At 37.5% G+C, this 25,031-nt stretch overlaps 1 protein-coding gene across 1 annotated transcript in view; it reads left to right on the plus strand.

Moving 5' to 3' along the window:
* Positions 1-2,376: 2,376 nt before the first annotated feature.
* HNMT (histamine N-methyltransferase) overlaps positions 2,377-25,031 on the plus strand; it is a 31,535-nt gene continuing 8,880 nt past the window's right edge. The window contains exons 1-4 of the mRNA XM_072960910.1: positions 2,377-2,702; positions 8,514-8,566; positions 23,680-23,787; positions 24,829-24,959. Of these exons, the coding sequence (XP_072817011.1) occupies positions 2,566-2,702; positions 8,514-8,566; positions 23,680-23,787; positions 24,829-24,959 (429 nt within the window). The 5' untranslated portion in view covers positions 2,377-2,565. The remainder of the gene's footprint in view (positions 2,703-8,513; positions 8,567-23,679; positions 23,788-24,828; positions 24,960-25,031) is intronic.

Genomic DNA, 25,031 nt, shown 5'->3' on the forward strand with positions numbered 1-25,031 from the left:
GAAGCGAGAAGTCCATCAGTAAGGAAAATCTGGCTTCCAGCACCTTGTATGGACTGATTCAGTACTAGCCAATCAGCTTCCAAGTTTGAAATTCCCCTCACCCCTTAAATTTCACCCCAAATACTATATCAAAGAGACAAATTTGAGCTGTGCCTCCTGTCTTCTTGCCAGTCAACCTTGCAATAAAGCTCTTCTTTCTTTCAAAAGCCTGTGCCATAGCACTTGCTTCTGTGTGCATCAGGCAGTGAGACCCTGCTCAGTAACAGCAGTACATAAAGAATGGAAAATATTTCAGTGGGTGGGTAAGAGAAGGAGGACATCACAGAAAGAGGATTATTATTATGAGTAGAGGCATAGGAAGGAAAGCGTAGGGATATATACAGATAAGCAGCACAGTTTGAAGGGATGCAATGGCTAGTCTAAAGAAAAATGAAACGTTAATCTAAATGATTTGGGGGGATCATAGAATGAGTCTTGGACTTAACTTGGGAGAGACAGTAAACATTTGTGGGGAGAGGAATGACTTTATCCAAACTGTGCTTTAATAACTGAATTTGGTGGTGGCAATACAATTGGTTAGGATCTGCGTGATGCCTAGTGCAGAAAAGCCAGTAACAAAACCAGCAAGTAGAATAGGAGAAAAAAAAAGAAAGAAAGAGAGAGACTCAAGTATCCTGGAAGCAACAAGAATGGAGAGGAAATTCTTAATGAGTCACACCTGCAGAGCAGATTTTTGTAGAGGATTTGACAAATGAGGCAGGTGAAAATTGAGTTTTAAAGAAAGGTAGCTTTCAGTTGGAAGACAGAGGTCAAAGTTATCTCTTCTCAATACAATAGCACAAAGTAGACCCTTACTAAATATTTGTTCTGTAGATGAATACATGAATGAATGATTTGGACTGAGTTCTAAGAGAAATGTGAAAAATGGTAATAGAACAATTAAAAGCTTGTGAGGGTCAGTTTCAGGAAGGCAAGGCTTGTTGGATAGAGATAGAAGTTTAGCAGTGCATGGAGGCCGAGGATCTCCATCAGGAGTCCACCAAAGAGGGCCCATGGGCCAAATCCAGGCCAGCACCTGATTTTTGTGCAGCCCATGAACTAAGAATGGCTTTTATATTTTTAAATGACTGAAAAAATAACCCAAAGAAGAGTAATATTTTGTGACAGGTGAAAATGACATGAAACTCAGTGTTTTTGTTGTCTTATTACTGCAGAAGGGACCAGTCTGCACCTTAAATAGTAATAATATGCTAAGCATCTTAGAACTGTTCTGTATATAATTCTCACTACAGCCCTATGAGATAGAATTCACTGTTCCCATTTTACTGATGAGCAAACTGAAGCTTACGTTTCACCAAGTTCATACAGTTCATTAGTGGCAGAGTCAGAAACTACATCCGTATTCATCTTTTTTTTTTTTCCAGACTTCCCATTTCCCCCTAGGATAAAAGCACTGGCTCTAAGAGTAGCTGGACCATGAACTGCTTATAAAAGAGGGTTAGCAGAGAATGCTGAATGCTTAGAGGGCAGCTTTGGAATTGAATCAGAGGAAGAGAATGTTTCAGGCAGACCTATTTCTAAGAGAAGTGTATGAATTAACTCATTTAATTCTCATAACTCCTCCATAAGTTGGATACTACTATTAATATCTGATATTGAACAAGGGTTCGCCTTCTTAAAGATGACGTCCCAGGTGAAAGGGCCAGTGTGTGGGTACTCAGACGCTCTGGGTCTTTTGATGGGTGACACCACTGGGCCTCCAAAGGCTCATGCTAAGTTTCCATGATCTCACGTTCAGAGGCGCTTACAGAAGGCTTCCAGGGTCTTGCACTCTTTTCCTAAGACTCCTCTCTCAGGTCCCTCAACCCCACCCCAACCAGGCTTCTCAGACCCTTTAGTTAGTAGTTCCCTGGTTCCTCCTAAGAGTTTATTCTAAAGAGACTCCCTGAATCACAACCAATCAATCAGCCAATGTATGAAGAAATGCAGAAGATGAGCTTAAGGTTCAAGTGTTTAGGGATGTGAAAGCATGAAACCCTCCTACAGAAAGCCTGGAGGCAGATGACAGTCTTCTGTCAAAGATTTCAGCAGCTGTAGATTTCTGGTTTATAGCCTCGGAACTGGCGTGTTTATTTCTGTGTTTGAACTCCTTTGGCCCTTAAAGCAGCCACTTTCCCACTTGGAAATTACTCTTGGCAGCTGAGGACAAAACAGGAAGTGATTGGAATGCAGTCTGCTTTAACAACTTTCTAAACTTCCAGAGTTTTAAAACAAGTGTTAGCAGTGGATTTACTGCTTTGCTTTAACTGCCTCCATTTCTTACAAAACACCTATGTAGTGGTTAAAGTGTCAGTGGCAAAGTCCTGTACAAATACTGACTTAGTAATGAACTTTGTACATCAGCCCTTCCAGCCGCATGCTAAATTCAAAGCAGGCTTTTTTTTTTTTTTTTTTGGCTAGAAACTGGTGAGGGTGAAAAGAGAAAGGAGCAGCTGGGAAGAGCAGGAAAGAGAAAGGAAAGGGGAAGTTAAACCTTCCCTCCCTGTCTGTCTCAGAAAACCCAATATGGCATCTTCCATGAGGAGCTTGTTTTCTGACCACAGCAGATATGTTGAATGTTTTCGGAGGTTTCTCAGCAATTCCACGGAGCACCAGTGCATGCAGGAATTCATGGACAAGAAGCTGCCAGGCATAATAGCAAGGTAACAACAACAACAACAAAAGGCCGCTTTTTTTATTCCAAGGGACGAGGCTCGCGCTCGTTCTGCGCAGTGATCGATGGGTCGAGCCCAGACCCGCAGGCTGGGCGCGAGGATAAGCTGACAGCAGCTCCGCGGGGCCGCGCCGCCCGGCGCCCTTGCTCCCGCGGTGCTGCAGTTAGACGCTCGCTTTAAGCATTCAAAGGCTCTGGTTCGTGCAGGATTTCCAGCTGCACCGAGATAGGCGTTAACTATTTGAAGGCACAAATCCACGTTCGTTTGGGAAAAGATAAGATCCAAATCTGTGAGCTGATTTTTCAGCTCTCCTCCAAATTCTACATTAAAAAAAAAAAATCCCAAACAGCATCTGGTATTCTTTTCATTAGAATCAAATATAAATAATTACCAAATACTATTTACCCTGAGGACTGAGTGGGTGTCTCTGAATTATCTTAATATCCATTTAAATTCATTTTCCTTATCCATTATTATAGTTAACACTCTCGGGAAAAAAAAATCGTATTTTACTTTCAACTTTAATATTAGCAATATGGCCCTAAAAAAGCATTTCCCCATTATCAGTGAAACTCACTAGTTCCTATCCTTCTTGCAGACTCTTTTTCTTTCTTTCCTTTCTTCCTTTCTTTCTTTTGTGATTAATGTGTTCAATTTGTGCCAGAGCTGATAAGCATTGTGAGAGTAACAGATTCCACATGCTAAAGATAATCAAATCACCTCTCTGGGGGTGGATTGCTGTAACTTACTCTGCTTCAGGAAATAATAATAGAAAACTGGGGGAAATGAATGTGGATCCAACAGCAAAGGAAACTGATATTTTTATCTTCTGCTGCATTTTTCTATTGTAGGCCTGAAATTCTTTCACCAGCACGGTTAACTTTGCCTGACTAGAGAAGGCACTGTTGGGCATATATATGGAATTTGGTTTACCTTTCTATCTTCTATTTTTCATGGTTCACTTTTTAAGTGTTTTTTTTTCCCACACTGAGTATTATATAATATATTAATAATTAGTAAGTAATAGCATAACAATGCAAAAATCAAAGCAGACAGCAAATACAACTTCTTATCTAGGAACTAATTATAGTTTACTTCTTTGGGTCTTTTTGCTCATTTCTAACATTTAAGGTAATGAATTACTTTCTGAGTCCTTTTGCAATACCAAGCATCTGTTTCATGTCTGTGGCTCATGCAGATAAATGATGCGGTTTACTTCAGCCACCAAGTTGATTTGAAGACATACTATGGCTGCACAGAACATAATGAATGATGACTCTTGCCCTGTCTTCAAGGTGTATACAATCTAACTGGAAATACTGAACGTAAATTTTGTGAAATACTGAAGAATTTTCAAAGGCATAACTAAGTTTCATTACAGTGGTCATATATAATTAGAAATCATCTGAATCAAAGTATTATTTATTAAAAAAGCATTTTTTTTCCCTGAAGGTGATGTGGAACGAGATTTAGCTGAAGGACCTTCAAACTTGCTACTTAAAAGTTTATAAGCTTTAAGGAGGTAACATGCCTGCTTAAAATTTCATTTTTACTATAAAATTCATATTTCAAAAAGTCAAATGATTCTAAAAAGCTTTTAACGACAAGAATACTGGTTCCTTGCTCTACCCATTCCCATTCCTGAGGCCTGCTCTCCAAAGACAATCACTTTCAACACTCTGAAATCATTTAGCTGTTTCTTCTGGAATTCTCTTTCCTAATTCTAAATAACATGTTATCCTCTTTCTTAATTTTGATATATTAAAATAGCTAAATAAACATGCACATCCCTCCCCATATCATGTCAATACAGTATATATGTATATATATATTTATGTCCAAATTTGGTTACATAATTTATTTGTATCATTTTTGCCTGTGTACATATTATTCATAATTGAACAATACATTTATACTATAATTACACTTCCTCTAATGTACAACCTTTTGTTTTTCCTAGAGTTAACTATTGTCTTGATTTAACTTTATTTTCTTAGTTTTCTGTATACCTATCACTACTTACAACCCCAAGCAGAATTATTCATCTCCTTTCAACATATTCCAACAGATCAAGTGATCTGTTCATCTTTCCCCATGGGAACATCTTTTCTGGAGTTCTCTGTTCTTTTTTTCTAGTCTGGGGTGATTTGCTGTTGGCCTGCTATACAAGTATTGATGAGGGAATTCACTCACCTTCTAGAAATTCTCTTTGCCTCGCTCCAGTATTAAATTCCCTGATTCTAGATCTCATGCTGTTCTCTTCCTAGTTTCTTTAGTCTTTTTTTTTTCTTGCGACTTCTTTAAGAGCTTTCTAAGAAAGAGAGAATAGGAGGTAAACTTTTTGAAATGTTTAAAAATGCTATCACTCTTTGCTCCCCTTTGTTAGATAGTTTGGATATAGAACTCTATGCTGAAAATGATTTTATATCAGAAACTTAATGATATTTCCCCATGGTCTTGCAGCTACTGGAGTTGAGAAATCTAATGCCATTCAAATTCCTCATCCTTGGCTTGTGACCTTTTTGTTGTTGGTTTTTGTTTTTTAATCATTCCTTATATCTAGTATACAGAAATTTTAAGATAATGAGATATGGTGCAGGTCTTTGTCACCCATTTTTGTGGGTAGTCCCTGGGACATTTCAGTTAAGATTCAGATCCTTCAGTTCAGGGAAACTTTGGCATTATTTAATCATTCCTCCCCTCTACTTTTCTCTTGCTGTAACTTCTATTCATTAAACAGAACACCTCCTGAATTGATTCTTTAATTTTCTTACACTTCCATTTTTTGTTGCTGAAAGATTGGCCCCTGTTCCTGACCAGCCAAACTGAAACTTAGAGATAGGGTCTTGGAGCTTAGAAGAAAAGAGACAGCTTTATTACTTTGCTGGGCAAAGGGGACTCACAGCAGGCTAGTGCCTTCAAAACTGTGAGCCCACCTTGGGGATGGGGTGGAGTGGTTATACAGCCGAAGCTCAAACAATAAACAATCAACAGAATCATTTCCTCCTCATAAGACTTAGAGTGGCTTTGTCATGATGCCTCCAGGCGACCAATTCTACAGAGGCTAGTGGTTGTCACTTTTTTGATCTCTTTATCTCATAAGTGCTCAAGGCGTGGTCTTCTTGGTATTTAGCCTATTCTGTATAGTTCTGAAACCAAGTATGATTATTACTTTTGATTACTGCAGTAAAGCAGAAACAATAAAATTAATAGCTTTATTTTAACAATTGGCCTGGGGCTGTGAGTAGCAACCGGTCAGTCAGGTCAGCTGACCGTTTTAAGGGCAAGCATAACAATAAGCAATCTGTTAGCTTAAATGTGGCCATTTTATTAATCCTCCTTCATTTTTACAATTTTATCTTTCAGCCCCTCTGTTAGTTGTTTGCTGTTATATTTTTAATTTCCAAGAATGTTCCTTTTTTATAGCATCTTGTTCATCTTTCATAGCTATAATACCTTCTTTTATCCAATAAAATTTTCCTCTGCTCTCTGCATGTTCTTTTGAGTTCCACTTATCCGTTTCTCTTGGTCTCTCTTATGTTACGGGTGCTCCTCAACTACCTAATGAGCCTTGGTTGTCCATCCAATCAAATAATGAGGCACTAAAAATTGGTTCAGATCCTCTTTGTGTATACATGGAAAGAGTCTGCTGAGTGGGTGGCCAACTCTAATAACTGGATGTGGACTTAGCTCTCGGATGGGAGATTTTCAGTTGCTAATGTAGGTAAGTTTATTCAGTGAAATGGGTTGTTTCCTCAGGGAGGAATTATTTAATCTCCATCTGGAGGTGAGGGGTGGGGTAGGGAGGGTTATAGTATATAGCTGTAAAGAGTAATGTTTGTTGCTGTTGTCACATATAATACATTAAGATCCTTGCCTGGAAGATAGCAAGTTTTCAATAATTGTTAGTTATCATCATAATATATGAAATGGGATAATAATATAGTATCTAACGCATAGAGGAGTTGTAAGGATTCAAAGAGTTAATTCACATAAATCACTTAGCTGTGCCTGGAATAATAAGTTGAGTGCTTGTCGTGTGCAGATACATTTCTGAGTTACATAAATTAAATCATTTAATCCCCACAACTCCTTCTTTAGATAGATACTATTATTATAACCCTATAAGGTAGGTGGTGTTATTATCCTATTTCTTAGTAATAAAGGCACAGAGAAGTTAAATGATTTGCTTAAGGTAACATATTAATAAGGTGGGATTTCAACCAAGGTGTTCTGCTCCATAGCTCACTATGCTATCCATAGGATATACACATTTTTAAAGAATTAACCAAGAGCATAGATAGGTATGGGTGTATTAAGACTCATGATTATGAATTGGAAGATAATTAGAACTGAGGAAGGCAACTCATTCATAGGTACCCTTGACTCTGTGCTTTCCAGTTTCCTTAAGAACCTTGCTTCAACCTCTGCCTTCATCCTATTACTCTGGGCAGGTGCTTCACTTTAACCAAAAACTAGGCTTATTTACCATCCTAAAGCACAAACAAGCACCATTCTTTCAGGTCATATTTCCCCTCCAGCAGTCTTTTTCCTTCTCACCCTTTCATTCTATTTCAAAAATCTCTAGATCTTCTCCCTCTTTATTGAGTTCACTTGTAATCCCACTGCCACCTGTCTCCTGCCCTCAACTTCCTTATTAAACTGCTGTTATCAAAGATACACATATTGCCTAATTCAACAGAGAGTTTTCTTTCTTCAGTTTTTAGTAGTACATGCTGTCACCCCTGACTCTACCAATGGCTTTTTCCTTCTCTAATTTTCCTATCATCTCTCTCGGCTTTACTGTTTCCTCTCTGTCTCCTTTGTGTGTTCCCCACTATCCCTGACGTATGAAAGCTGGTATTGCATCATAATCCTACCACTCTTCTCTAGGAGAGATAATTTTCTCTCCTAGTTCTGACCATTATTTTATGATAATTCTCCAGAATACATCACTGACCCTGCTGTCTCTCCTACTCAGCTTTGATCTTGCATATCCAAATTGTCTGCTGAATTCAGATTTATCAAAAAAGCAAAAAAGGAAAAAACCCAAACAAAAAACCTGATGAAACATAAACCTGCTGTAAAATTACATCATCCAGCTTCCTTTTGATACCATGCTTCACCCGATCAAATTGGAAACATGGCAGTCATTGTGAACCTTGTACTTTTTTCTGATTCATCAAAAAAAAAAAAAATCAGTCTAAAGAAAGTCCTACTGTGCATCCCAGTCCATCTATTCCATTCTTTTTCTATACTAGAGCCATAATACTGGGCTTTATTATTTCAGATTTCAAGTTGAGAACAAAGTGGTATCTTACTCATTTTTAGACATCAGGGCCTAGGATAGGCACATAGTAAATGTTTAATAACCATTTGCTTATTGAAAAGAAGTTAGAAAGAGGAAGGGAAGAAGGCAGATCTCAGAGAGGGAGTATGAATCACCATAGCCTTGCTCCCATCTACAGTGAATGGCTTATTGTATCATTAGCCTCAAAGGCCCACTTTTTCTGTTTTTGTTCTCCAAACAATATTTAAACAAATGGTATTTCCTACCTCTGAGATGTTTATAGTGCTGTTTCTAAAAGTCTCCCAGGTCAAGACTGTTAATGAATGGAACCTTTCCTTTTAAAGATTTCTAAAAACAGCAGTATAACCACTGAAATGATTGAGACTTTTCATGTTGGCCTAGTTTCTGTTCTCTATAATTTTAGTCTGTTCTCTTCAATTAGACTTGATAATCAGATTTTATAAACTACCTGACACCTTTTTCTTAAACTATATACATTTTTTTTTCAGAATTGGAGACACAAAATCTGAAATTAAGATTCTAAGCATTGGTGGAGGCTCAGGTATGAATAACACATTTTAAAATTTGTATTTCACGCCAAACATCATGCTGTTTCATGGAAATATTGCTCATTTTTTTTAGGAAAGCCATTTTCTTTTGCTTTTGGAAGAGACTGGTTTATTAAAACTAGTAAGAGTCATACCACTTCAACTAAGGCTAATGTCCCCATAGATTTACAGAGTTTAGGACATCAGCCTTCGTTATTACCTGTAATATGGATAAATGTGACTTTCTTATTTAAAAAAAATTAAAAATGGAAAAAATATAGAATAACTTTGAAGATAACTTTTATCCAAAATTATTAAACTGCTCACAGAAAAGGAAGATTTCAAAAGATGTTCCTTGAGCTTGTTTCACTTAAAGCAAGGTCCATAGACTGGTTGCTGGTTTGCAAACTATTACTGGTAAACAAGGAGACAAGAAATGTGCACTGGAATGTAAATCAACGCACAGCTCCTTTCATTGAGAAAGCATTGATACAGGAAAAAATATTTTTAACAACAGTTCATTTACATTCTTGTGGCCCCACTCTTTGAGTTGCACTGGCCTAAACCATTCCCTTCCTCTGGTTCAGTTCTAGAGCTGCCCTCTAAGCATTCAGCACACTCCTCAATCCCCTTTCACAAGCAGGTCATGGTCTCACTACCCTTAGAGTCAGTGCTTTTATCCTAGGAGGAAGTGGGAAGTCTGGAAAGACAGATTACTGGGGGTGCTGTTTCTGACTCTGCCACTAATGAACTGTGTAAACTTGGCTGAAACGTAAGCTTCAGTTTGCTCATCCGTAAAGTGGGAACAATGAATTGTATCTCACAGGGTGGGAGTGAGATTTATACAGATAAAGTTACAGAGTCCTCCCATAAGGTGCAGGTAGGTCTTTTCTGCAAAAATAAAACAAAAAAAAATTTATCTCCAGACTCTGACTCATATTAAACTCCTGAGTAGTGTTTGCTTTACTTTTAAGCTCCTAGTCACCTGGAGGTCTGAGTATGTATATATTCATATATATTATTTATATGTTTATACCTTTATTATTATTTTCTTTTGAATCAATCACTGAGTGATGGCTTAGTACAGGTTACCACTTGGTAACAAGTAGACACTACATTACCACTTGTTACATAGTACCAAATGGTAATCTCTCAAGTCTCTTAAGTATAAGTGTTCTAATGCTACATGAATGAGTGAATTGTAGCTGTATTAACACAAAGATAGCCAAGAGCCTTCTAATGGAATAGCATAGCTAGCATTTGATGACATCATTTGCTCATTTTTCATAAAATACACTGTGATATAATGTAATAAGGATTGATTCTTAAAATAATTTACTTTATTATCATCTTTCACCAAGAAAATAGAAACCAACAAGGACAGGTAATGAAAGATACTGTCATAAATGATCTAATACAGTGTGTTTAAGCTAACATACCCTGTTATTGCTTCTGATATTTTATGTCCTAAGGATTATAAGAGTGATGAATTGCCCAAAGAGTGTCCTATTAATTCATTTAACCAAGCCGGTCATTTCCAGTGTGTTTTGCATATGAGTTTCGAGCAACCACAGGCAATAAGACTATCATTTGAGAGTGTCACTTGTGCTTGGACAAGATGAGAAGCCCTACAGGAAAAGTAATTAAAAACAATCTCTACCATGGTCAAGTTAATTGGCCTTTTAATATAAAGTTAATTGAATTTCTAATGTAAATTTATCCAGATGCTTCTATCTAGAGAAAGGAACATTGGCCCACACAGTGATTCCTTATAAAGGTGCACAGAGGCGCTAACATACAGAACTCCTCAGAAAAGGAGGAGTGACACTTGGTGTTCTCCTGAATGACCCCTAACGCTGCATTAATAACAAACTCTGCCTTGGGGAGAATATGGGTGCCCTCTAAGGTCACTCTTCATAAGAAAGTGATCAGAAACATAAGAATTCCAAGATAAATTCAAGCTGTAAATACTCAGTTTTCACTGCTCAAGTAAGCTACATGAAATCGAAAGCAATGCGTTTAAAATCCTAAAAAGGTCTAGAAGTTCTTGGCATGAAAAATAGTGTTTTGAGGGAAAGGACACCCCACTGAGTCTGAGTGCTCATATGCCAACTGGGAGATGCTTATCTAATAATCTGTCATTGCCTATCTGCAAGTACCGCACAGGAGAACAATATGTTATTATATAGCAAGGAACTTCCTGTCCTTGCCTTAGAGAAATGCTCTCCCCACATGGTTAACAATCCACAGTGTGCCTGAGACTTCTACATTATCCTGTGGCTTGAGTATCCTTCCAGATCAGTCACTGAACTCCAATCCCTGGCAAATGAGGCCACTGGCCCATAATGCATCTTACAGGGTTCTTCTACTCTGGTCTCAGGTGTCTCTGGTTTCACTTCCCAGACGTTCTCTTCTTGGATGCCCAGACACCTGCAGATCCTGCTCTGCATATCTTTGGTGCAAATATTCTCTCTGCGTCCATAATGGTGCTACCACTTCTCACTACCACAGTGAGAAAAATACCAAAAGCTAACAAACTAAAAACCTCTCTACATCAAAATTGCTTCAATTATATCACTTAATGCTCATGTTCTTTGGGGAGCCTGTTTGATTTTCTTTTCATAAACAAGAGCAGGGGGTGCTGTGCACTCTTTCTGTCTTTTGTCTCTTTAGAAGAGATTGATATTTGGGTGGAGAGGGATCTCATTGATTAAGGTTTTGGAAAAAGGTGTTTGGCAATTCAGTCCAGAAGCCAAACAGTTATTAAGGCTCTGAGCAGTTCAAAAGAAAGGAAATTGATGGAAAACGTTTTGATGTCGCCTGTAAGTGATCTACCACATCAATAAAATACAGTTGATAAGCAACACTGTTATTCATAGATTATATGTTTAAGTTACGAGAATGCTTGAAATAAATATTTATGTGTACCCAAAACAAGAAAGAGAGGAAATCAGGAGAAAAGCAAATCATGCACAGAAATACAGACCATATAGTTTTTACACAGGGCAAACTGGGAAGCATAAAGTGTGTGTACGTGCATGAGTTTGTGTGCTTTAATGAAACACACTGAGCAGTGGGAATTGCTTAATTTGAGGCCTCAGAGTATTCATACCATATTCATTTCAGCAATTGTTTTTAGATATTGCGACCAACTGCATTGTATTCTAAATCTCAAAGAATATGCTTTTTGGTCCATTTTCAACATTGATGCTTCCTAAAATTAAACCACCCAATATAGCTTAATTATTTTTCACTTTTAATGAGTGTTGTCTTTATGTCTGATGGTACACGGAGAGAAAGAAACCCATATTCTTTGTGATATGGGAGAATGTTCTTAATTTACAGTGCACACATTTATGCCTGGAAAAATGTTTCAGAGGCAGTAATGGGCAAAGTGTTCTCCTTGCTCTGGGCTCTGCTTGAAGGAAAATCATTTTATCTACTGCATTGTTCAGTTCTTATGTTCAAATGCCAGAAAATTTTATGAGGTTTAGACAGGACTATAACTCAAATAATCTTATTTTATCCAGCTTTCTACTTCTATTTTTATTAACCTATTGTATACCTACTCAGTTGCCGTACCTTATATAACAGTGTATATATTAATAATTTTTTAATCCACTGAAGCAACTCACATATGAAAAACAGGTGGTATGAACCCTTTTATAACATTTTTTGATAATAATAATGCTGACATATGTTGAGGGCAGCTGGGTTGTTTTCTTGCTCTGTAACATATAGACAGCAACATTCCTGCAGAGATTAAACAAATAGAAAAGTTTGGAGACCATCAACACCCTCACTCCACAGACAAAAAGCCTGAGAACCATCAAGGCAGAATACAACTCAGATCTCTTGACTCCAGTCCAACAAACTACTAAATAGATATAAAAGTTAATTACCGACTTGGCAAAGGAGAGATTGGGTATTTAGTAATGATTAGCTATTTGAAAATCTAGTTTTATTAAATTATTAATCTTGTTTCCTTTCTCAAATGACATGTTAAGGTGACAATGAAGTTTAATTTTCTCAGCTAGGTGGACAGAAGTAGAACATATGTAATTAGGGCAAGAACTGGAAGAGCCAGTGTATTCAGTTTAGAAGCAGGAGCTGGCTGGAAGCACAGGTTAACGTTTCCCGTGGTCTGAAATAAGCCAATAATCTACATCAGAAATTTAGGAATGACTGAGGAAATAGAGGGAATGAGGACTTTTTTTTTTTTCTGCCCAGAAAAACAGAATTTGAATGTGTTTATTGCCATCTTCAGGTATTTCCTGTTGAGCAAACTACAGAATATTTGCCCCTAAAGGTCCAGAAAGAGAGATTTCTTTGTTCAGTATTAAAATTTACTACTGATCAAACCTATTCAGAAATGAAAGCACACACGTTAGGATATAAAGAGCTATCTGTCATTCTAGGAGTATCGGCATAAGCTGGGAAAATACTTCTCAGATATGTTATAGAAGGGACTTAGGCACTAATTTCTTGGGTGTTTGGCCCATGAAAGGTGCCTTCAGTCCAGAAAACCTATGGTTTTATGAGTAACCTTCTAGAAAGAGGTAGGAGTTTCTCCAGAGTGGTATGGTTGACACCGTGTTTGGTTATACTGAGAAGTGGAATTTAAATAGGGCTTCTAGACATGCAGACAACTTTCAACCTGTATTCTAGTTGCTTTGTAACTTAAAATGAGTAAGCACTGTTTTACTCATGTTAGCACTTACTCCATAACCAGCAGGATATGGACTCTAGTCGATTACTAATCTGTAGAAGTGAGGACTGTCTACTTCACGTAACCATAGTTTGGGGGTTCAGATATAAAGTATTGTTAAAGGCATTCATGGCTATATAATTTTAAAATAAACTATTCTAAATACATATGTTTACTAAAATAGTTTACATCACTGTATTGTGTTTAAACTTTCAGTGAACATGGAAGTATTGTCAAAGACAGACACATTGCAGACTTGAGCGAAGGGAACATAATGCTACAACACTGGAGCCATTGTCATTAAAACCAAAGTAAACAAGATTGTTTTGGTTAATTCAATAAGGCTTGAAACAGGAAAATGGGATAATGAGCAGAGTGAACACAAAACTATCATTGTCTGCAGATTAAATGACTATATACTAAGAAAAGCAAATAAACTCAGTTGTGCAGCCTTAAAATTAATAAGAATGCGGCAATGGCCTGATACAGGTAAAATAGGAAAAAAGCAATACGGTTGATCCACATTTCTGTTTTTGTCAACATTTGAGTGTTTTTCATTCACAGTTTTGATTATTTACAATTTACTAGAAAGTTCATGGCATGTGGTTATCTGTAATTTTGCTGAAGGTCAAGTTTATATCTTGCCAGTTCTTGTACCAGTTTGGGACGCAGTCTGTTAGTGAATATGCTGCTAATTGACATACACTATTGAATAAAACCCTGCGATTTAATACACACAATCACGTAGCCCTGGTGGAGGGTGTCTGCTTTCATCTTCATTTTGTACCTGGTGAACCTAGTCATATATGCCACAAGGGGTTTGAGGGTTTTAGAGGTCTTCTGTAGCTTTGTCTCTCTCCATTAACAACAAGAAACTGATAGAAATGATGAAAAACATTGGATTAGCAAGCTAATAACATATTTAATACAAAATATAAGAAACCTACTTGAAGAAAAGTTCGAATTTTTACTGAGAACAATTTGAGAAGATTTAAAAAGCCAATATGCAAGAGTGATGAGGTTACAATGATCTGAAAGCTTTCATGTACAAAAGGTAAGAGTATGAAGTGAAATGAAATTTTCCTGAAAGTAACATGGCATTATGTATCAGAACAGTTCTGATAATCATCTAACGCACAAGGACCTTGTAATGCTGGTTGTTAAAATACTGGCTTACTTGGTAAATAGCCAATCCCTTCTGTCCCAACACATACCCAGCTGCTGCTCCAGCCCTTCCTTGTAGATTCTGTACATTTCCCCAACCATCCTGTACCTCAGCCCCACCATCTCCAAGGACTCCAGCAATTAGACTGGTCTTGCCTGCCCAGGGGGTTCTAAGAATGTGCTTTAGCCCACATCCTTTCTCAGCAGCTGGCATCTGAGGCCTGTTTTTTGTTTGTTTTGTTTTGTTTTAAATCACCAAAGATCAAGGGGCCCATTCTAACCATTAATAGATAGAGAGGGAGAGAGGGAGGGACGTAGAGAGGGATGGAGAGAAGAGAGAAAGGGAAGAGAAAACAAGAGAAGGTAAGAAAAGATTTCATCAAGAATCTTTTATCTTTTGCACTGCAGCTTCAAATCAGATCGTTCTTGCTCTGGTTACAAATCCATAGCTGAAATTATTTTTCATCACTAAGCACAGGGGTATCTGGACAATTTTTCTCACTAGAAACAATTTTTTTTTGTGTGTCTGATATACTAGTAGAGGGAACAGGGAAGATAGTAATCTTAATGCAACGTGGAATAGAATAAAACCTTTGCTACTGATAATCTGAAGAACTCATCTATATTTTGACATGAGAAATGAAGCAAGAATAGATGGAAATCAAATGGCTGGAGATACCTTGACCAGTCTCTGATCCTTCATTTTCTTGACCAGGAGGATGTTCTCATTTGGGGAAGCCCCAGGGTTCTGAAGCTGGGATTTGTGTTTCAGTTAATGCAGGCTCAGTCCGAAAGGCAAACCGTCACCAGTACGTGATGAATGCTCTTTCAAGTTGTCATTTTAATTATGGAGATGCCCGTTTAGAAAGGCAGATCTTCACTGCCTTCTTTCCCAGTCTCCTTCAGACTTTCTCTCAAGTGTCACCTTTCCCAGGAAGCTTACGTGGCCAACCAATCGAAAATCTCAAAGCCACCCCCTATGACTTCCACTCACTCTTTATCCTTTGATTTTCTCCATGGGACTTACCACTATCCATAAAGGATGTTTTTGTCTGTTTTATTCATTGCTACATCTCCAGTGATTAGAATCTGGCATTTAGTAGGTACTCAAAAAGTATTTGTTGGATTAATGTATAGTAGCTCCAATTTATTGAGTAATTACTATATATCATGAACTGTGGTAATTATCTCCACAAAATGCCTTTAACATTTACAACGACCCTGTAGCAAAGATCGTCTTATCCCTAATTTACAGATACGCAATTTAAGGGGCAGAGATATTAACAAATTTGCATAAGATATTTCTGGTGAATACTAAATTTGAGTTCAGTTTTGTCTCTGTATAGCCTCTAACTTTTCGTCTTCATGTTTTTTCCTATTTAATCAAATGACCTTGGGTTTCAAGCCAAAATGCAACATTCCTCTGCTATCTCATTAAATATATCCTTGAAATTCAGGGAGTGAAGAAAAGTTGTCTAGAAGATAAGATTCCCACCCTTTCCCTTGTTTTCAACTTTTTAAATTTGCGTTCCATTGTCAGGGATTTCAATTATATGTCTGTCTTCAAATATAGGTATGATGCATTTAAAATATGGCTCATATGGAAGTAAGATAGTATAATGACAAAAGTATCTGACTGTAGCATTAAGAAAAACACTCAACTTAGCTCAGAAAGGAGAGATTAGAAGTCATTCTACAATTGTGGCTAATTGAGGGAAAGGGTAGTAAAAAGGAAAGAGATTTGCAAGGAAGGAAACTTTAAAAACTTAGTTTTCATTTAACTGTCCAAATCAAAAAGTCAGCATATCCGGTTTAATAGAAAATAACACAGGAGTGAACAGGACAGAAAAAACCCCACAACCCTATCTCACAGAAAACAACTTTTGATTCATGCTGACACACGTTTGAATTTTGCTCACTTTGCTCAAGTTCCACATATTGATCAACTGAGCAAATCAGTTACATCATCATAAAATGCCCAGACTCCAAAATCATTAAACTGCTTTGGTAGTCACAAAACGGGCTGGGGGACAGAAGGAAAGAAAGGAAAAGAAACAAAAAGAAGGGTGGTATATTGGAATAGAGTTGCTTAATCATTACAATTTTTCCATTTGTCACAGGAAACTACAGATTTTGTTCCAAAACGTTAGGGGGAAACACAAAATAAGGCTTTAGTTAACCCAAACAAAAGGCTTAAGATGTCAAAAATAGAGTCTGTAATTGTCAGAATTATGATTGAGCAATTTGTAATAAGGGATCATACGTGAAATTCAGAGACTGACTATAAAATGAACATGTACTGCCTTGTTCCCCTTAAATGTTAGACCTCAACATTAAGATTCTTGTAAGCCTTTGCAATGCACAATAAAAGCAGCAGGCTGCTGGCTTCTATGTTTCTTTTGTTTACTGATGAATTTACTGAGGATTTATGAATTATTTGATTGATTCATTTCTGGTTTACTTTCCCCTGTTATTTGACACATTGGTTTGGTTTGTGAGATCTCTAAAAGCATTTATAGGGTGCTCATGTCTGATACTGGAACAGAAGGACTCAGCTGAGAAAGAACACATGCTCTCCATTCTTTTTACTCCCCCCCCACCTTGTTTGAATCTCTTTATTGCTGGCTTGTGGTACTGTAGGGTCTGATAACCCCTCACATGCTTTTCAGTGATTGATGGTCAAACCTGCTTGGTTGCGTAATCTAGCATTTTAGAGTCCTTGATATTTTTAACCAACTCATTGGAATCCAGCCTTTGCTAGTGAATAAAATAAATGAAGTAAAGCAATAATTCAGACTAAGGAACACAAGAAGGTTTTATCTCTGCTACCACCTCCAGTCAACTGGCAAACAGTTTCTGTCTGAAGGATTCTGACGCTACTTCCAGGCTCTGTGGGAAAGACGACCAAGGCCGTTAGTCATGTGTGGAAGAGTTCAGCAGGCCTAGGAGTTAGTCAGATGAAGTAAGGAAGGAGGGGAGAGGATTCCTGGTAGAGGAGAAAGCATGGGCAAAGGACAAAATGTAAGGAAGAGCATGATGTATAGGGGGGAAGGGGGAGAGAGAAAGGTGGAAATGCAAGAAATTCAGGGTACATGGAGCCAAGAGTTTCAAAATAGGAAGTTGTGAGAGATGAGAATAAAGAAGCAGGCAGGGTGGTCCATACTCCGCTGAGGAGCTGGGCTTACCTGTTTTACCAGGTTTTAACCAGGGAAGTGATAAGCTTGCTTAGCTGAGGGTTTTAAATGGCCGTTGTAGTGATGGCTTTGAGGGAGACCAGGTTCAGCAGAGATAGGCTGAAGTTTTAGTATATTATTGCAGTATTTCAAGAGAGATATAATTTGGGCCTGAACAAGGACATTGCTAGTAGGGATGGAAAAGAGAAGGTAAAGAAACATTTAGCAGGAAAACCTGCTGATGGCCAGGGAGGGAGGATGAAGGAAAGGGCGAAATTTGGGTGTCTGGATGGATAGTGAATGGTATAGGTGATATATCATGAAAATATTTGTCACTAAACATATTTATAACTGACTGCTAAATGTTCAGCCTGTAATACTATAGAATGTCTGAACTACCTCTCTGTTGACTCTCTTTTTGTTAGTGAAGAGGTTCAAATAAATCTTTTTTTTAAATGAATTTCTCTTATTTCTGAATGATAGTAGAAAGCAAATTACATAAGATATGAGATCAAGGGATATATTATGGGAGATTATCTATCTATCTATCTATCTATCTATCTATCTATCTATCTATATCTCACAATAAGAAATAATAGAGTCTGTTATAAATAAAAACATACCACACTGCCCAAGGCAATCTACAGATTTAATGCAATCCCTATCAAATTACCCAGGATATATTTCACAGAACTAGAACAAATCATAAGATTTATATGGAACCATCAAAGACCTAGAATTGCTAAAGCATTACTGAAGAGAAAGAAAGAGGCTGGAGGAATAACTCTCCCAGACTTCAGACAATACTATAGAGCTACAGTCATCAAGACAGCATGGTATTGGTACCAAAACAGACATAGAGACCAATGGAACAGAATAGAGAGCACAGAAATGAACCCACAAACTTTTGGTCAACTCATCTTCGACAAAGGAGGCAAGAATATACGATGGAATAAAGACAGTCTCTTCAGCAAATGGTGTTGGGAAAACTGGACAGCAGCATGTAAATCAATGAAGCTAGAACACTCCCTTACACCATATACAAAAATCAACTCAAAATGGATCAAAGACTTAAACATAAGACAAGATACAATAAACCTCCTAGAGGAAAACATAGGCAAAACATTATCTGACGTACATGTCAAAAATTTTCTCCTAGAAGAAATAAAAGCAAGAATAAACAAATGGGACCTAATGAAACTTACAACCTTCTGCACAGCAAAGGAAACCAAGAAGTAAAACAAGAAGAAAACCTACGGAATGGGAGAAAATTTTTGCAAGTGAAACCGACAAAGGCTTGATCTCCAGAATATATAAGCAGCTCATACGACTCAATAAGAAAAAAATAAACAACCCAATCCAAAAATGGGCAGAAGACCTAAACAAGCAATTCTCCAAGGAAGACATACAAATGATCAAAAAGCACATGAAAAAATGCTCAGTATCACTAATTATCAGAGAAATGCAAATCAAAACTACAATGAGGTATCACCTCACACCAGTCAGAATGGCCGTCATTCAAAAATCCACAAATGACAAATGCTGGAGAGGCTGTGGAGAAAGGGGAACCCTCCTACACTGCTGGTGGGAATACAGTTTGGTGCAGCCACTATGGAAAACAGTGTGGAGATTCCTCAAAAGACTAGGAATAGACTTACCATATGACCCAGGAATCCCACTCCTGGGCTTGTATCCAGAAGGAAATCTACTTCAGGATGACACCTGCACCCCAATGTTCATAGCAGCACTATTTACAATAGCCAAAACATGAAAACAGCCTAAATGTCCATCAACAGGTGACTGGATAAAGAAGAGGTGGTATATTTATACAATGGAATACTACTCAGCCATAAAAACCGACAACATAATGCCATTTGCAGCAACATGGATGCTCCTAGAGAATGTCATTCTAAGTGAAGTAAGCCAGAAAGAGAAATAAAAATACCATATGAGATCACTCATATGTGGAATCTAAAAAACAAAAACAAAAACAAACAAACAAAAAAAAAACAAAGCATAAATACAGGACAGAAATAGACTCATGGACAGAGAATACAGACTTGTGGTTACCAGGGGGGTGGAGGGTGGGAAGGGATAGACTGGGATTTCAAAATTGTAGAACAGATAAACAAGACTACACTGTATAGCACAGGGAAATATACACAAAATGTTATGATAAATCACAGAGAAAAAAACGTGACAATGAGTGTGTATATGTTCATGAATGACTGAAAAATTGTGCTGAACAATGGAATTTGACACAACATTGTAAAACGATTATAAATCAATAAAAAATGTTAAAAAAATAAAAAAAATAAAAACATACCACAGAAAATAAGTGCCTCATGAGCACAGTGGCATTTATTGTCAAACCCAAGATACTTTTAAGAGTGAGAGTGGGAGGGTGCGGGTAAAATAATTAAAATTATGACTTTTTTTGGAAATATTTATTGAACAAGTTTTTTTATTATATTGGTCAATTTATAAAATAGTTATTTTATTTCATCAAAAAGCTTACAAATAACATATGTTGGCAAAGATGTGGAGAAAAAGGAACCCTAGTATACTGTTTGTAGGAATGTAAATTGGTGTAGCCACTATGGAAAACAGTATGGGGGTTCTTCAGAAAACTGAAAACAGAACTACCATATGATCCAGCAATTCCACTCCTGGGTATATACCCAAAGAAAACAAAAACACTAATTTGAAAAGATATCCATGCCTCAATGTTCATGGCAGCATTATTTATAATAGCCAAGATATGGAAGCAACCTAAATGTCCATCAACAGATTAATGGATAAAGAAGATTATTTCTCAGCCATATTACTGAATATGGCTCAACCACAAAAGAGAATGAAATTCTACCACTGCAACAATGTGGATGGACTTAGAGGGTATTATGTTAAGTGAAATAAGTCAGACAATGAAAGACAAATACTTTTTATCACTTTTATGTGGATTCTAAAAAATAAAATAAATGAATGAATATAACAAAACAGAAACAGACTCACAGATATAGAGAACAAACTAATAGTTACCACTGGGGAGAGGGAAGAAGGGAGGGGCAAGACAGGCATAGGGGATTAAGAGGTACAAACTACTATGTATAAAATAAATAAGATATAAAGATATATTGTACAGTACAGAGAATATAGCCAATATTTTATAATAACTATAAATGAAGTATAATATAAAAAATTTTGAACCACTACATTGTACACCTGAAAACTATATAATATCAACTATATCTTAAACTATGTCAATACAACTATCCATTATATCTCAGTACAAAAATATTTTTAAATAGTTCTTTAAAAAAACTATTTTCAAAAATAAAATTGCAATAATAATATTTTGTTAAAAAATTAAAAAAAAAGAACTTTGGGATAAGAAGCAAAACCAGATGAGACATCAGCAAAATGAGCACAAAGCTCAGCCGTCCCTGGCAAACAAGAAGTACGTCCCCTGACTTATGAAGTCAGAACTGGATTCTACTTGGTAACTCCTGAGAAGATAATTTCTTTATCTCCTCTTGTGGTTTATCCATTTCTGCTAGGGATCCAGCAGTGAATGCACAGAAGGTTCACGTCTACACACAGGCTCACGTTCTACGGGCTGTTACGTGAACCCGTGGTTTCCGTGTCTCAGCCGCAGTTCTAGCATTGTGTCCTGTCATTGCCCGAGGAGGAGGGACAGGCTGGCTCTGACTGTGATAGAACATTCTGCAGGCTGGTGAAGTGACAAGACAGGAACATCCCTGGGAGTTGTGGGACACAATCTGCTATTTGGGCAGATCCCGGATGTCAGGGTCCACCTTAGCGGAACTCATTGAACTCAGGAAAATTGTTGCATTTCCACTGCATGAGTTTTAAAATCTTAGATTTGAGGTTTCCAGAATTGATGATTTTTTATTTAAAATATATGGCTAGGCTGATAGAGGCTGACAGACGCAAGAACAGAACTTTTGGCCTCTGCTCCTTTGGGGTGAGCTGGAATCTCTCTATTTCTCATTAGCCTGCAGATTTTCTCATCGGCCTTTTGCCTTAGTTATCTTATTTTTTAACCCTTTAAAAAATAATTACTGTAGAGAAAAAGAAAAACTTCCTCTATCCTTTCAGTATTTGTTATTTTCCTATTTCTTAGTAGAAGAACACACACTTTGGAGTCAGACAAATGCCTTAAACTTTAGACACATTATTGTCCCCTGAGTGTCAGAGTACTCAAATCACCTTACTGGTTGGGAACAATACTATGGAGTTTGTGATAGCATCATGGTCAAGATTAAGTGAGATGTTTCAAGTAAAGTGCCTGGCACAGTTTTAACAAATAATAAGTGGCCAGTAAATGACTGCTAGCGTTATTATTAAGGAAGGAATTAAAGGTTTCATGTTGGTGGAGCCAGCTTTGCAGAAAACTGCCACCTAGACTCCTTCATCCTCCATTTCAGCTTCCTTCCCACTCCTTCTCGCCCGCCAGCTCCCCACCCTCTCATATTACTAGTATTTAGGGTTGTAATTATCATTAGAACACCCTCTTCTCTCAGTCTTGCATCTTTTGTTCCTGATTTATCGTCCTCATCTCCTTCCCCCCTCTCAGTCTTATGACCTATGCCCTTGTTTCCCACCACATATAACCGTGGAAAGATTCTGTTAATGTCATTTATGCCAAAATGGTAAGGACTAACACCATTTTCATATGCTAGTCTTGCCAGCACAGAGGTCTATTTTAGTGAAGGTCAACATCATAGCCAAAGAGGATAAAGTGCAAAACTTAATTTGAAGGCTTCAGCAATAGGGAAAGAAGAGATATTTTTAAAGAGAGGGACTCAATGTTAACAATAAAAATAATGAACAGCTAACATTTACTGGGTGCCAACTCTATTTTGCACTGTGCTTTATATCCATGGCCTCATTTAACCTTCACAAATGATAAGTTATGTACTGTTATTATCTCTATTTTTCTAATGAGGAAAATGCAGCTTAGAAAGATAAAGCAAATTGCTGAAGGTCATATTACCTGGTAAGTGGATCACACAGGTTTGGAACTCAAGTCTATCCAATGCACCACCATCTCTCTCCTGTAATCACTTACAGGCTAAATTTTCATCATGGCAGGTATCTGCTCCTCTTATCACCATTTTCTAGAGCCTCGTGTGTGCCTGGCACATAGTGGATAAGTAATTAATCGTTGGTGCATGAATTAATGAACAAATGTCTATTCTGCCATAACCGCCTCTCTATTTACCTCTCTGGGAGCAGCTCTTGCTTCAAGGCCCTGCCTTGCCTAATATTCCAAAACTGGATTGCCAGGAGCCTCAGACACACTATTCTGCTTGCTGGCTTCATGCCTCTGACTTCCTGTCCTCTCTACCTGCACGTCCCACTTCCCCAGACGTCTCAGGGCTCACTGCCACTCACCCTGTGACACAGCTCAGGAGTCATCTCCTGCCACGAGGCTCTCGTCTCTCCCTCCCTGCCTCCTTCCCTCTTCCCACCCTGGCCCAACCAAGCCATTGTTCCTTCCAGTCTGTCTCTTTCAGGAGACCATGGTGTTTTTGAGGGCACATGGCCAATATCATTTTGTATCCTTTTTTGTACCTGACATATTTTATATCTGACATATTTTTGTATACTTCTGGTCCAGCCTAATTAATCAAATGTAAGGTGTATTTTTTTTTCATATTTTCACATCTCTGAAATTGATATACATCTTCCAGTTGATGAAATCTTAAAATTATAATTGACAGTGTTTTTTTCTGATTTAGTGATACAAAAAGAAGGGTTGATTGTATCCGTAATCAATGGCATCTTAGATTTAATGTAACACAATAATAGATATTAAATTAAGGTTATTTATATGAATGGATGAATGAATGAATAGCAACCATAGCCTTCCTCAAATCACATTGTTATTCCTACTTACAACGTAGCTGTTCTGCATCACAGACATTGTGGCAGGGCAGCAGCTGAGAATTATTCTTTATTTATGCTGGGCTTTGCAAGAGATAATAAACTAGTTCAAATTATTCTTAATCATTTCTTTCTGGACTGAGGTGATCTGTTCCGTATGCTTGTTCTGTAGGTGAAATTGATCTTCAAATCCTCTCCGAAGCGCAGGCTCAGCACCCAGGAGTTCGTATCAGCAATGAGGTTGTTGAACCGAGTGCTGAACAAATCACCAAGTACAAAGGTACCTGAATCCCTGGTGCTGTATGTCAAATCCTGTTCTGAAAAGCGTGTCATCCCAAGTGCGTCCCTTCAGTCACTAACAACATGGTTACTGTGGTGTGTTCTTTGTAAGCTTATTCGGAGAAGAACCCAATTAATTTATTTTCTTGGCAGGCATGACTAAACACCTCAGAATATGAATGGTGAATAGAATCCTCTTGTTACTGACTCTCCATCTATCCCCTGGTCATCAACTATTATTTTTGCTATTTATTTCTTAGAGATGGAGTCATTAATTCATTCGGAGGAAGTGAAACAGGATCCCTGCCCTTAAAGAGCTTAAGTTTAATGGGTTACAGCAGGAATCAGCAAGAGGCCAAATGGAAGTATTTTAGACTTAGAGACCACATGATCTCAGTCACAACTACGCAGCTCTGCCACTGAAGCACAAAGGCAGCCCTGGACAATACGTACACTGATGAGTGTGGGCATGGTGCAATGAAACTTTATTTATAAACATTAAAACTTGAATTTTATATCATTTTTACCTATCATGGAGTATTATTCTTCCTTTTGATTTTGTTCAGCCATTTAAAAGTGTAAATGGTACGAGATATGAAAGATAGAGGCATGAAGTCAGGAAGTAGAAGAGGGCATGTTTTTAGTTTTCAGCCTATTTAAAAATAGGTTGCGGACCAGACGTGATACATGGGTGGTGGTTTGCTGATTCCCGGGTTACAGAATCACGTCACCTGTTTTATATCAGCTTTTCATTGATAAAATTGACCACTTGATTCCCTATTAATACTAAGACAATGTAACCTGTGTCTGATCAGGATTCTCATCATTATTTCTTACTGACTCTTCCATTCATCTCCTATTTCATTTAATACTAGAGAAAAACCAGGATGAACTCTCTGGTCTTCTGGAGGTACATAAAGGAGAAAAATGTGCTTTATATCTGCTATGTATATAACATTGATTGCATTAAAATTCTAAATGGAAATGGGTTCCGAATTTGCAATTAAAATTGATGGTGTGCCACCTTTTCTCTGTATTTTAGAGCTTGTAGCCAAGACATCAAACCTTGAGAACATAAAGTTTACTTGGCATAAGGAGACATCATCTGAATATCAAAATAGAATGATGGAGAAAAAAGAAATTCAGAAGTATGACTTTATTCATATGATTCAGGTAAAAAAATATCTATTGTTACATACTCTCAGATAAAAGTTTTTTCTGAAGTACGTATGAAGAGTGCCTAAT

The sequence above is a fragment of the Vicugna pacos genome, chromosome 5 (assembly GCF_048564905.1).
Source record: "Vicugna pacos chromosome 5, VicPac4, whole genome shotgun sequence".
Lineage (NCBI taxonomy): Eukaryota > Metazoa > Chordata > Mammalia > Artiodactyla > Camelidae > Vicugna > Vicugna pacos.